This window comes from Gouania willdenowi, chromosome 10, assembly GCF_900634775.1.
Source record: "Gouania willdenowi chromosome 10, fGouWil2.1, whole genome shotgun sequence".
Classification (NCBI taxonomy): Eukaryota; Metazoa; Chordata; class Actinopteri; order Blenniiformes; family Gobiesocidae; genus Gouania; species Gouania willdenowi.
In genome coordinates this window covers 40,498,886-40,512,835 of record NC_041053.1, presented here as the reverse complement: position 1 = coordinate 40,512,835, position 13,950 = coordinate 40,498,886, and the positions used below count along the sequence as shown (strand labels likewise).

The 13,950-nt window shown below is 38.9% G+C and overlaps 2 protein-coding genes across 3 annotated transcripts; one reads left to right on the top strand and one right to left on the bottom strand.

Annotated features, from left to right (window-relative positions):
- Window positions 1-139: 139 nt before the first annotated feature.
- On the bottom strand, window positions 140-12,081 carry rnf4 (ring finger protein 4). 2 transcript variants are annotated; one of them, XM_028460524.1, is made up of 7 exons: window positions 11,868-12,081; window positions 4,663-4,941; window positions 4,524-4,600; window positions 2,945-2,957; window positions 2,744-2,867; window positions 2,258-2,309; window positions 140-739 (listed from the first exon to the last, which is right to left on the bottom strand). In XM_028460524.1, the coding sequence occupies exons 2-7, from the start codon at window positions 4,880-4,882 to the stop codon at window positions 590-592; spliced, it is 636 nt and encodes a 211-aa protein (XP_028316325.1). In that variant the 5' UTR covers window positions 4,883-4,941; window positions 11,868-12,081; the 3' UTR covers window positions 140-589. The 2 variants fall into 2 exon arrangements, with proteins under 2 accessions (XP_028316325.1, XP_028316324.1); XM_028460523.1 differs by lacking the exon at window positions 11,868-12,081 and adding an exon at window positions 6,355-6,576 and having other exon boundaries at window positions 144-739.
- cox18 (cytochrome c oxidase assembly factor COX18) lies at window positions 11,887-13,854 on the top strand. Its single transcript, XM_028460520.1, has 7 exons — window positions 11,887-12,179; window positions 12,654-12,758; window positions 12,838-12,938; window positions 13,124-13,278; window positions 13,338-13,453; window positions 13,517-13,624; window positions 13,695-13,854. Exons 1-7 carry the CDS (start codon window positions 12,024-12,026, stop codon window positions 13,803-13,805), a joined length of 852 nt encoding a protein of 283 aa, XP_028316321.1. The 5' UTR covers window positions 11,887-12,023; the 3' UTR covers window positions 13,806-13,854.
- The last annotated feature ends 96 nt before the right edge of the window (window positions 13,855-13,950 follow it).

The following is a 13,950-nucleotide window of genomic DNA, read 5'->3' as shown; positions in this document are numbered from 1 at the left end:
TTAGTATTTTAATAAAAAATAAGCTATAAAATAAAAATATATTGATATAGGTGATAATGTAATTTTTTATATTACCTAAACAGAAATCTCGATATATTGCTCAGGCCTATTACAGTCTGACTCTTTAAGAGTTCACCGACTCATCAGAGTGACACAATGTGCTCTCATCCCAGTGTGTGTGTGATAAATGGAGGTTGACCTGAATAAAAACACGTGTACTGTAATAAAGTGAAAATGATCAGTGTCTGTTTATCATCCTATGGATTAATATTGATCATCTCACGCTTTTACGCATTAACAGTCATCAATAATCTGCCTGCATTCTTTCCTTCCTGCTTTTACAACAGTGTTGTTTTTGGTCTGAATTATGGCTTGTAATTGTTCATTTTTTTTTTAATGATTATTCCTCAATTGTGACCTTTGAACTGAGAGTGATAGGGTTACTGATGTTGTCTAAAATAATAAAGATGTTACAATGATCATTATTGGATGTTTGACTTTGTTTGAGGTGAAAATTGTAAACAGTTTATTTTCATTCCTCAGAAAAACAACAAAAACACAAACAGTGGAAGAAGAGTCAGTGATGATGTCATAGGTAGAGTGGGTGGTACTGGTTTGGGCGGAGCCTCTGTCTGCAGGTGGGACAGGTGAGCGATGATTTCAGAGCGTCTCTCAGACAAAGGCTGCAGAACACGTGACCACACTTTGTAGCGACAACCAATCGGCCGCTCTCCATCATCTGCATGTGAACCAATCAGAACACAGCTCAACGTGTGTGTGTGTGTGTGTGTGCTGTACTACCATGCTGGTAAATCACCATGGTAACTGATGCTGAGCAGCTAATCTGGTCATTAGCAGGTTAAATCAGGGGTGTCAAACTCATTTTAGTTCAGGGGCCAAATATGGACCAGTTCTATCAGCCACAGGCTATTTTAACATTAATGTGCCCACGTTTGTACTTCCAGTTATAAATTAGACAAAGACTGGAAGGCATCAACAATATCTGAGCAATAAGTGACAGATACCTGAATGTGATTTTAAGTTTCAATTTTTTGGACCAATTTTTATTTAATTTGGTTAGATTTTATGGAATAATTTCAGAAAAATTGCAGGATTTAGGGAAAAATAAGTAGAGTTCTTCCAACAAGAATTTACAACTTAATTATTTGGTAATTTATACAATTTATAATATAATTTCTCTGTAATTTTCATTTTCTTCAGCGGGCTGAATATGATGCTCTGAAGGACCGGATTTGGTCCCTGGGCCTGGAGTTTGACACTTATGGGTTAAGTTGTGGATAAATGATTAGTCAGTATAAAAGTACACCTCAGAAACAAAGACTGGACCCAAAATGAGGCGAATATGTGAATAGAAACACAATTAGGCCTGAATTAGGATTTTAATCTTCAAACAATAAATGTCTGTTCCTCCTCATGCCAACGTTTCTACAAAAGCTGTGCATTGCCATGACTCTGACAATATGATATGCATTGCGATATATCATGATGTCAATAGTTACAAATGTCACCTTCACAAGTACAAAATGGTATAAAACACATTTTATTTCATGTTTTTTTTAAATTGTGAGAGCAAGTAAATGGTAACTAACTGTAATTTAAGAACAAATATCAAAAACAAGTGGTCGGTTTATCAAAATGCCAAATTTAACTTTCACTTCTACAACAGATTCTGATGCTGTAGAGTTTTTAAATTATTTTATTTTTTAAACTAACCACATACATCTGTAAAAGAGCCCAGTATGTTTTATTAAAATAAAGGTCAATCAACTTCCAGCTAAAATGCATTGAGGAGTAGGTAGTTTAACAAGGTCTGAGGTGCGTTCACTGACACCTAGTGACTGGCTGTTTACGTGCTATGCTAATGCTAATGTTAATTTAAAAAAAAAAACTCAATTAGGATATTTTTTAGATCAATAGGATTGTACCGTGGTGAAATATCGCCAAATCCATTTGTTCTTGCACTACTATTTTCTACATGTCTGTGATTAGTCAGTCGTTGTTAACTCCGCCCCTTTGATCTGAGCGCACTGGTCCAGGTTGGAAAGCCCTGGTTAAGTTAAGTTAACGTGTTGTTAACCCGCTTCATAGAACAGATGATCTGGGATTGAGAACATTTGGTTAAATCAAACCTACTAACGGAGAGTTATCAGGATAAGTTTATCCAGCTTCGTAGTACAGGCTTAAACTGTCAAAGGTCACATGTCACAAAGAGCAGCCAATCAACAGACAGACACACCTCAGAGTAGGAGTCCATACAGATTGGACAGCTGATGCTTCCTGGAGTCGACCTGAAACATAGAGTGAATGTTCGCTGTTATACAGAAGTGATATCTCTAGATCTATAAAGTATAGATCTATTTATCTCATGTACTAAATGTACTAAAACTCAGTCAGTCTGAGACATTAAAGTTTTATCCTCCAATAAAAAAAGTAGATATTGAAAGGCTGATCATGATATCATGAATAATAAATATGTAGTTAAATGAAACGTTGATATATCTTAACCTTTAAAAAATAAATAGAAAAAATTAGATTTTAACTCTCGTATCAGAAGCAGCACATATTGATGACGTCATGAATAGAAAACATCCTCCTTTAGCTAACGGAGTACGCTGTCCTTTGTTATCAGTCACACGAGCTAACATAACTATTAGTTATACAGTGACAATCAACTGATCTGGTCTAGTAACGGTATCTGTCATTGATTTTCATCATTTATTACCTGGACGTCTGAGCTGAAGACAACAGGTCGACAGTGGGAGGAGGAGGAGGAGGAGGATGAGACGTGTCTTCATCATCGCTGCTGACAACGTAACTCAGACCTGAAGCTCTCTCGGTCTGAGGACCTGATAGAGGACACCCAGAGACATGATGAGCGGCTACATGAAACAGGACAAAGTGAGGGCGGAGCTCAGAGTCATACCTTCATCCAGCAGCTGCAGCGTCGTGAGAAGAGATGAAGACAATCATCAGAGGGTCACACACGTCTGTGTGTGTGTGTTTGTGTGTGTCTGTCTGTCAGAGGCCCGACCCCAAACCGCCCTCTACCCCGAGTGTCCCTCCAATCGTGTCAAAAACAAGGCCCGGAGGCCAAATCTGGCCCTTTAGAGCATCCAATTTGGCCCACAGGAGAACAAATTGATCAAAGAACCCTCAATTTTCTCCAAATTCTGCAATTTTCCTGAAGATATTCCACAAAATTTTATCAAATAAATTTAGGTCACAAATTTAAGGAAAGATCATGCAGGGACTTAAATCTGTCATTTATTGCTTGAATATTGTAGATCCCTGACATACTTTATATATTATTTATATGTGGAGGTCCAAACTAGAGCACAATAATGTTGGAATTACTTGGTTTCTCAGCCTATAGTTTGCGGCCCACTTAAGGTCAAACCGCTCCATATTTGGCCCCTGAACTAGAACGAGTTTGACACTCCTGCTCCAAATGATTCACGCTCAGCTGAGGAGGACACGCCCCTTTCACCCAGCAGGAAAACAGAAGCTCACAACAACAATACGAAGACGTGTTGCCATGGTGACACCATCACGCCATCGCTAACATCATAAATTCAGCAACAATAATATCTCCTCACGTAATAATTTCGATGTTACATTTGCTAGTTTTGTTTCATCTCTCTATAAAAGCAAGGGAGCTCTGTTAGTCTGTCTGTGTGTGTGTCTGTCTGTCTGTCAAATATCTCTGCAGATCCAGCTCACACTGACCTGAGAGTTTCAACATGGCTGCCTCATGATTCAAAGGTGTGCAAGGTTGGCTTTGTTTGGACTGCAATAGTACCGTTGATGAATTATTTCATTAAATTCTCCACCGGAGTGAGTCACGTGTACGCCAGAGCCAATCGCTGGAGAGCACACCCATACTTACTGGTTTTGAGCAGAGCCACTGTGAGTGTGTGTGTGTGTGTGTGTGTGCATAGTTCAGAATTAAATTTGCATTAGGAATTAAGTGTTTACAAGGTCAGTTTATAGAGGATTTCACTTTTATTCTGAATTAAAAAGGAATTAAAACTCCCATGTGAACGTGAGTGTCTCAAAGTGTTTCTCCAGACATAACCATGATGCTGTGTTGCTTTTTCCCAATTTATTCATTTAAATATATGAAAACAATAGTTATCACTCTACACATTTCACAACAAACCTAAATGTCCCTGACATCTCACCTTCAAACACAACCTCATTTAACCATCCGTGAAAAAGCTACTGGCCCCTCCCACTTTTCTATAATAATACATACTCCGTGCAGAACTTCCTCCTCTATTTCACCATTACTTTTTTTTTTTTTTATTTGGACATTTTTTTTGGATCGATTCGATAATCACGCTGTGAAATATTGCGATATATCGCCGAATCAATTGTTTCTTACACACTCTCCCTGCGTGGTTTGAGACGGCCCTTAATTTGGTGGCGCCAAGGGTTTGTGTGTAGTGGGGATTTGTGATCGGACCCCTCTGTCTGTGTGTGTGTGTGTGTGTGTGTGTTACCAGCACTGATTCATTGCTTGTTAAGTCGACCACGGAGCCGTCAGCCTCACAGGTCAGATCCACCACCTCCTCCACACCTGTAATACACACACACAGTCATCGTGACCAGCAGCAATCAGCCAATAGGAGCAACACTTACTGTCCTCCATGAAAACGTTCTCTGTGGCGGAGGGGGAGGAGTCAACATCTGAAAGGTTTAACACCAAACTTCTGTCTGACGCCATCCTGCTGGCCAACGTCCTGCCTGACGTCCTCCTGTTGGTCGTTGTCCTGCTCAACGTTGACGACGCCCTCCTGGACGTCCTACGCGTCGGTGCCGCCCTATTAGCCAATGCTGACGTCCTCCTGGACATTGACATCACTTAGAAGATCGATCTCAAGATGGAACGTTCACGTTCCTCAGAAAACACATCAAACACTGAGGGAAACAGAGAGAGAAACAGGAAGTTTAACCAACCCCAGGGTTGGAGTCAATTATAATTGGTAATTAATTACAACTAGTGCAGTATGTATATATTTAGCACTGTAATATAGGCTAGCATACATCAGCAGCTTGCTAAGAGAGAGTATGAACTACAAATGAATCTTCTTCTGTTGATTCTGTTTTTAATTTTCTTTATTTTTCCATTGAAAGAGGTCGTTACGTCTCCAAATAACTTCACTAATCAATTGATCTTTATTTGTATAGCACAAACTCATAACACGTGTTATCACAAGACATGTCACAGAAAGCAGGTAAAAGACCTTATACTGTTTGTTATATAATTACTTCATGACTTTGATGTTTTAGACCCACATTACATAAATACATTTTGTCCTGTATTGTTATTAGAATATCAAATTTAATTAAAAGACTGTTATGTGGGGTGGAATTGTTAGCTACAACATCCAACTCTCCTCTTTTATCCGGGCTTGGGACTCTGAGAGAACCTATGACATCAACTACAAATTTCTTCACATTGAGCTGCTCTGCAAAGTGCATTTATGAAATAATTTATTAACGGTATCATTGCAGTTTAAACAAATCTCACATTGCACATCATTGAACCAAGCAGCAGCCATGTTGAAAGTCTCAGCTCTGTCTGTCCCTGAACCACAGAGATATTTGAGCCACAAACAAACACACAGACAGAGATTCCTTACTTTATATATAGATTATGATGTAATCACAAATGTAATTGAGTTCAGATAATTGATTTAGTAATTGTAATAGGCATTCTATGAAAACTGTGATTTTTTTACAAGACATTTCAGGCGACCCCATTGTAATTGCAGGCGAGCTGACATGGGGTCACGACTCCAAGGTTGAAAAACGTCTGCTCTAAGGACACTGCTGCAATTGAAAAGTAAATCTTTTTTTTTATTATTTAAAAATACAATTTTAATGAGGTCTTTTTTTTCTAACAGTCATTTCAGTTGACCCCACATAGGGTCACGACCCTAAAGTTCGAATTCAGCTTAAAGTTGGATTTCAGCGATAAAAATAAACGTCAAACAAACAACAGATGCTTCTGGATTCAACCTTTCTGAGACAGTTTAAACAGGACAAGACTAGGAACTAAAACGACTAGTTAGTTAACCCAGTACTAACTAACCCACTACCTGTGAATGGACTGTTTAAAATGGTAAAAGGACTAGTTAGTGACTGGTTAGAGTGGTTGTTTTGGTTGAAGCGGACGAAGCGTTTGTGGGTCAAACGAAGCCGTCGCGGTTTTTATTGTGTTGTTTTGGGGGAGAATATGTGTTTAAAGTTAATATTTGTCGGTCTTTTACTCCAGTTTGTCTGATATTGTCAGTTGTGTTAAAATGTAGAAATAATGTCGCTTCTTACCGGTTTGCAGCCAGTTTAGTTCCAGCGAGGCGGAGTTCAGTCTGTCACCAGTTAAACTGGACACCAGTTAATCCGAAACACCCGCCACACTTCCCGCCTGTAGCGCAGTTTATGGTTTGACACGTTCCCTAACGGGACTGATGACCTAATACAATCACGTGGCTTTTGGTTTCTGTTAGCTCGCGCGCACACCGGAAGTACTTTTCTAACGACTTCGTGTTTTTGTTTTTTTTTGTTTTTAAAGCTTTATTAAGTTTAGAATCTGAGCAGGTGTTCGATGGAGAGTCAAACCGACAAACATTAAAATTAAATAAAAATACAAATAAATAAATATAAGTGGAAAAAAATGCAAAAGTTAAAAATAGCAAAAATAAATATAGATTGATAAATAAAAGTGGAAATAAAAAAGAATATATATATATATATATATATATATTATTTATTTGAATTTAATCATTATTTCATACATGTAAAAACATTATTTTGTATTGTTTATTTTTACTTTTATTCTTTTACTCATTTATTATTGTTTTGTTTTTTTACAGGACTTTGGTTGCCAGGTGGCTCTTCAGATAACAGTGATTATATAAATGATCAGTGAACAATGTGTCCAGCCTTAATGATCTCTAAGGTTTTATTTGTTTGTATTACAGTATTAGAGGTTATTTGTGTGACATGAAGCCTTTAAACAATGTGTCAAACTCAAGGTCCGGGGACCGAATGTGGTGAAATATAATTCTTTATTTTTCTGTTTTTCTGCTAACTATTTTCTGTTTTGTAATAATAATAATAATAATAATTCTACAATTATTGGATTTATATATTTTATATTTTTGAGGAGATTTAAAGTGTGTTACAAAAACCACTATTCATTCACAGCAGTCATACCGGTGGTGGTAAGCTACAATGTAGCCACACACACACACACACACACACACACACACACACACACACACACACACACACACACACACACACACACACACACACACACACACACACACACACACAGAGAGAGAGAGACACACACACAGAGACACACACACACACAGACAGACAGACAGACAGATAGACACGCACACACACACACACACACGTCTCTGATTGTGTTTCAGGGTCGTTGTCTTCTGAACATGTGACCTCAAAAAACACAAAGCACCTGTGTAAGCTCCGCCCCCCCATGCAGGTAACATTTCAACATTTCAGTGTAACACACGTTCATCATCAGCAGAACATCACGGACCGACAGAACCATGAAGAGGATGAGGAGACTGTTCACTAAGGTACACACTGTTAGTTAGCATCAGTGCTAATCCTTACTACACAATAGTAACTAGTTACTGTTACTACACTAAAAACTAATACTTAAAAAGTAATGAGTTACAACCAAAAGTAACATCTGAGTTACTTTGACAAACTAACGGCTTCAAAGCCTCCATAGATTTACTGGAACAGACGTGATCAGACGTATATCATAGATCAGTCTAGCTCTGCTACTGACGCTGAGGTTATGAAAACTGTCCACAGATTTATGACAGTTCAAAACAAAGTCAACAGAGTTTCAGGGCCTACCAGACAAACATTGAATAATACAGAAACAACATTTTATTAGGATTAGTTAGTGTGACTAACTAGTTGATGTCTTTTATTAAGATTAGTTAGTGTGACTAACTAGCTGATGTCTTTTATTAAGATTAGTTAGTGTGACTAACTAGCTGATGTCTTTTATTAGGATTAGTTAGTGTGACTAACTAGCTGATGTCTTTTATTAGGATTAGTTAGTGTGACTAACCAGTTGATGTCTTTTATTAAGATTAGTTAGTGTGACTAACTAGCTGATGTCTTTTATTAGGATTAGTTAGTGTGACTAACTAGCTGATGTCTTTTATTAGGATTAGTTAGTGTGACTAACCAGTTGATGTCTTTTATTAAGATTAGTTAGTGTGACTAACTAGCTGATGTCTTTTATTAGGATTAGTTAGTGTGACTAACTAGCTGATGTCTTTTATTAGGATTAGTTAGTGTGACTAACTAGCTGATGTCTTTTATTAGGATTAGTTAGTGTGACTAACTAGCTGATGTCTTTTATTAGGATTAGTTAGTGTGACTAACTAGCTGATGTCTTTTATTAGGATTAGTTAGTGTGACTAACTAGCTGATGTCTTTTATTAGGATTAGTTAGTGTGACTAACCAGTTGATGTCTTTTATTAAGATTAGTTAGTGTGACTAACTAGCTGATGTCTTTTATTAGGATTAGTTAGTGTGACTAACTAGCTGATGTCTTTTATTAGGATTAGTTAGTGTGACTAACTAGCTGATGTCTTTTATTAGGATTAGTTAGTGTGACTAACTAGCTGATGTCTTTCATTAGGATTAGTTAGTGTGACTAACTAGCTGATGTCTTTCATTAGGATTAGTTAGTGTGACTAACTAGCTGATGTCTTTTATTAGGATTAGTTAGTGTGACTAACTAGCTGATGTCTTTCATTAGGATTAGTTAGTGTGACTAACTAGCTGATGTCTTTTATTAGGATTAGTTAGTGTGACTAACTAGCTGATGTCTTTCATTAGGATTAGTTAGTGTGACTAACTAGCTGATGTCTTTTATTAGGATTAGTTAGTGTGACTAACTAGCTGATGTCTTTCATTAGGATTAGTTAGTGTGACTAACTAGCTGATGTCTTTCATTAGGATTAGTTAGTGTGACTAACTAGCTGATGTCTTTTATTAGGATTAGTTAGTGTGACTAACTAGCCGATGTCTTTTATTAGGATTAGTTAGTGTGACTAACTAGCCGATGTCTTTTATTAGGATTAGTTAGTGTGACTAACTAGCTGTTGTCTTTTATTAGGATTAGTTAGTGTGACTAACTAGCTGTTGTCTTTTATTAGGATTAGTTAGTGTGACTAACTAGCTGATGTCTTTCTGTGAAACAGGATGTTGATCCTCCTGAGGTGAACCGACCTTCGACCCCGGAAATGAAAAATGAAGCAAAGCAAAGTTCGTTAGTGGATGTGGAGATACAGAAAGTAGTCCTCCGACCAATGGATGATCAGCTCTCAGACATCAGGTGACCTTACTGTCCAGTGAAAAGCTGCTATAGTGATGTGTATCTCCTCCTCTCTGCTGAAGCCGTTTTCATGCTCTGTCCTCTACGGCCGCTCTCCAGATACTGTTGATGGAACCATCACCAGCAGTGGATTTATCTTCTCATCTGTTTATCATCTCATCAGAGGGTACTTCAGAAAGCGGGTTATGTTCAAACTCTGAGTATATTCGGGTTCAAATGTCGCTAAATGCTTGTTTATACGGATCATGTTGGGTTCTTTTTTTCTTACTATGGACTCTGAGAAGACTTTGTTGTAATTTGCGCTATATAAATAAAGTTGAATTGAATTGAACTGAAACGAGGGCAACTCTGAGTATCCCATTCCTGAAAGTGAGGACTCAGAGTTTGTTAAACCTCCTTTCCGGAATACACCCCAGTTTATTTGTTTATCTGTTCAGTGCTTCTATTTGTGTGTTAGACAGCGCAAACACCTGAGTGGCTCTCTGTACTGGGCTCCACCCCCTGCTGTCGTGTGTCAGGGCCCAGGTCCTGGTCACATGACCAGCGTGTCTCTCCCCTCCTCCCCACTCATGGGGGTAAGGGAGAGGCAGCCCTCCTCCCTGTCGCGCCTGTGGGTGGAGGCGGCTCTGCACAGGATCAATCAGAGGCCTCAGCTTAGCCCCTCCCCTCAGGTGAGGGCGCGGTCCAGGTACTGTCAGCTGACACCGTGCGCCTGCCGCAGGTGAGTCACAAGATCCCTCACTGAACCAATCAGCTGCTGACTCCCCTCTGACCTGCAGGTGTCCCAGCGCGCCTCCATATGAAGACGCTCACCTGAGAACAGATGAAGGCCACGCCCCTGAGGCTGACCACGCCCATTCGACAGGCGGACTCTACCCCAGTCTGAGTCTGTGTGGGTTTACTAATGACCCTCAGGTGAGACTGGGAACATAAGGATTAATTAATCATTTAAAAACGATGATTAATGACAGGATCAGATTACTAGTTATAATAACCAGTTACTAGTTACCACTTTATTTTATTATTAGTAACTAATGCTAACTAATGCTGTGTTTCAGGTCTGACGGCTTCGTTGGATCAAACAATACAAACTTTTGGTTTCAAATCCTTCATTTTCACAATAAAAGCCTCTTGATTTAAAAGCTGACGGACCAATCACTGTCCACCACTGAGACACAGGTGCATTGTGGGTCTTATAGTTATAGTACAAAGCCATGAGCATGGTTGTGTTCGAAATGTCAACCTCCGTACTATCCACTACAAACTCAATGAGTATATACTGTCTACTCTATACTATTAGTATGATTAGGATGATGAGTGTTCCCACTGAAGTAGACTTCCTAGTTTCACAAGATGCATTTGGAACCTACAGTGTTAAAAACCTTGTTCACACTGTTGATTCTCCACTTTTACTTTGAAAGATCTGAAAACATTTGAAGTGAGAAAGTGACCAAGTAGAATATTAACATGTGCTCATTTGATCCATAAAACTCACGTAGACATATTTCATTCACACAATTCAAAGACCCTCCATTGTGCTACTAACTAAACTTCCGGTTAACTTAAAAACAAGACCTGTATTTACAAAAGTGTTAAATATGTATATATTACAATATGCTAAAAGATGATTACAGATTTTTGACCAAATGATGCAAAAAAAAACCTTACATACTGCAGCTTTAAGGTCAATCAGTGGTGTTTCCTGTCACCTGCATTAGCAGCAAAATACAGTAAACTATATTCTGTGATTTTTAAAAAATATATTTTTATGTCAGTTTTTACTGAAATTCAGTAACAAACAATTAATGGAAACATTTTACAGAAAGATGAAACAAAATATGTCAAGAAAATGAAAAAAATAAAAAATGCCAGGGGTATAAAATACAGGAATCAATAAATACATATTTCCGATTTAACAGTTAAATACATGTAATGAAAGTATATTTTACATTTATGAATATGACATGCTATGATGATCAACAGGATAATTATGTATTATTTTTTGTTTTTGGAATTACAAACATTGTGACAAAACATTAATATACACAAGAGAGAAGCTATTCAGGAAATGCAACTGCACGAAATTAATACATTTTGTCCAAAAAGTTTTTACGTGATTTTTATTATTACCAACGAAACAATCATTTTAATTATTCAATAAAATATGTCTGCTTTTTATTAACTAAATTATTTTCCTCTTTTTCATTCTGAGATTATAATAAATCAGTATTTGGTTTTTCTGACCCATTTAAGGAAAAACCATGAAAAACAATAAGAAAATAAGAATAAATAATAATCACTAAACAAACTTGTCAAACGCAAAAATATCGGATTCATATTAATCTGATCAAAAGAAATCTGATAAATTCCAATAAAGCAATTTCCTCCAAGGATTAATAAAGAAATTCTGAATAAACACTAAAGGTTGCTCCGCCCACTTACCTCAAAAGGATGCGACGTGACGTCATCACTGTGTGTCGCTTTCACTATGCAGGGTCGTCAGACGTCACGCATTCTCCTGTGTTAAGTATCGTGTCATTTTGCTGATGACTTCTCTCTGACGTCACCTTGACGTTCCTCTGACGTCACAGAGGCAACATGCTGCGCGCGCTCGGCTGCAAGCTGCGGCTTCCGGCCCGAAGCCTGACGTACCGGAAGTTACCTACAGCTGTCTGCGGAGCTCCACCTGTGACGTCACTGAGTGACTCCGCCCACTTTGACCTGTGTGAGCGCGTGCTGGTCGGAGTGCAGCAGGTATTTATTTATTTCAAAATGTTTACAAATTATGGGGCGCCGATTGTAAAGTTGCACGTGCTAAAAAAACAGCAACTTTTCATAACATTTATCAACAAACCACGTTCAAAAATCATATGTGATTTATTTTCATCTTACTTTTGACCAGATTTACAGCAATGTTTGAGAAATTTGTATATCACAAATTTTTCAAACATTGCTGCAAATCCGGTAAAATAAAGTAATTACTTTTCTCATTCAAATATAATGCCAATGTTCAATTTAAATGTTATATCTAAATGTTAAATCTTGATCTAAATGTTTAATAATCAATCTAAGTCTAAATGTTATATCTAAAAGTTACATTTAAATCTAAATGTTAAATATTCAATCTAAGTCTATATGTTATATCTAAAAGTTACATTTAAATCTAAATGTTAAATAAATAGTAATAAGCGAGCAGCCGTGGTGATTTGATGATGATGATGGTTGCAGGTGAGCGGCTGTCCATGGTGGCTGAGCATCACCGTGACAACGTTCCTTGTGAGGTCCAGTGTGACGCTTCCTCTGTCGGCCTATCAGATCCTCATCCTGGCCAAGGTCCGTCACATAACTTAATGTAATTGTAAGTACAAACACATTAGCCTCGTTACCATGGTGACGTCTCCTTCATGTCCAGGTGGAGGCGCTGCAGGCTGAGATCACTGAGCTCGCAAAGAGACTCAAAGTAGAAGTTTCACAAAGAGCCAGAGAGAGAGGATGGACCTACAACCAGAGCAGGTAACACAACTACTACACAACCAGAGTGTAGGTTCTACTCTCACTGGTTCTGGTTCTACCCTCACTGGTTCTGGTTCTACTGTCACTGGTTCTGGTTCTACCCTCACTGGTTCTGGTTCTACTCTCACTGGTTCTGGTTCTTCCCTCTCTGGTTCTGGTTCTACTCTCACTGGTTCTGTCCTCAGGGTCCAGTTCAAAAGAAACCTGAGGCGTCTGGTCTCTGGTCTGTACATCAGAGATAACTGCCACCCCTTTAAGGCCAGTTTGCTGGTCTGGGTTCAGGTCCCGTTGTGGATCAGCTTCTCTCTCGCTCTGAGGAACCTCAGCCTGACCCCATCAGGTGAGAACCTGCAACTCGCCCACAGAGGCCCAGTGTTCCCACTAATCCTGTGTGTGTAGTTGTCCAGGAGCAGCTCTCTACTGGGGGAGTTTACTGGTTCTCTGATCTGACGGTTCCTGACTCAACGTGGATTATACCAGTCTGTGTCGGTCTGAGCAACCTGATCAACGTACAGGTTAGTGATGATGTCATCAGTCCTCTCTGTCTGTGATGTCATCATTCCTCTGTGATGTCACAGCTCTTCTCCTCTCGGACGGGCCAGTCCTCTCGTCTCCATGGTTACCTGATACACGCTCTCCGTGGGTTCTCTGTGCTAATCGTTCCAATCGCAGCGACTGTCCCGTCTGTGAGTGTCTGAGCTCTCATTTGATTGGCTGGTCACAGTGACATCACTAACCCTGCCCCCTCCCTTACAGTCATTGGCTCTGTACTGGCTCTGCTCCTCATTGGTCGGTTTGAGTCATGGCTTCCTGCTTCGAGCCCCGTCCATCAGGAAACTCCTGTTGCCACGGAAACGCTCCCAATGATGTCACTGTAAATATTCTGTGTGTGAAGAATAAAGTGATCTTTGAGTAATCAGGTTCTTGTTCTTTCTAAAAAAGAAAGGAACTTGTGTGTGTGTGTGTGTGGAGCGCATTTCTCTCTGACGCAGTGTCTGTTCAACCTGAAGCT

What these genes read in the sequence shown, in the direction of transcription:
- rnf4 (XM_028460524.1), bottom strand. Translation starts at nt 4,882, where the DNA reads ATGTCAATGTCCAGGAGGACGTCAGCATTGGCTAATAGGGCGGCACCG. An exon ending in TCTTCAGCTCAGACGTCCAG is followed by an intron (nt 2,310 to 2,743) that starts GTAATAAATGAT and finishes TCTATGTTTCAG; the next exon opens with GTCGACTCCAGGAAGCATCA. An exon ending in GTATGGACTCCTACTCTGAG is followed by an intron (nt 740 to 2,257) that starts GTGTGTCTGTCT and finishes GTTCACATGCAG; the next exon opens with ATGATGGAGAGCGGCCGATT.
- cox18 (XM_028460520.1), top strand. Translation starts at nt 12,024, where the DNA reads ATGCTGCGCGCGCTCGGCTGCAAGCTGCGGCTTCCGGCCCGAAGCCTG. An exon ending in AGATCCTCATCCTGGCCAAG is followed by an intron (nt 12,759 to 12,837) that starts GTCCGTCACATA and finishes CTTCATGTCCAG; the next exon opens with GTGGAGGCGCTGCAGGCTGA. An exon ending in CCTCAGCCTGACCCCATCAG is followed by an intron (nt 13,279 to 13,337) that starts GTGAGAACCTGC and finishes CTGTGTGTGTAG; the next exon opens with TTGTCCAGGAGCAGCTCTCT.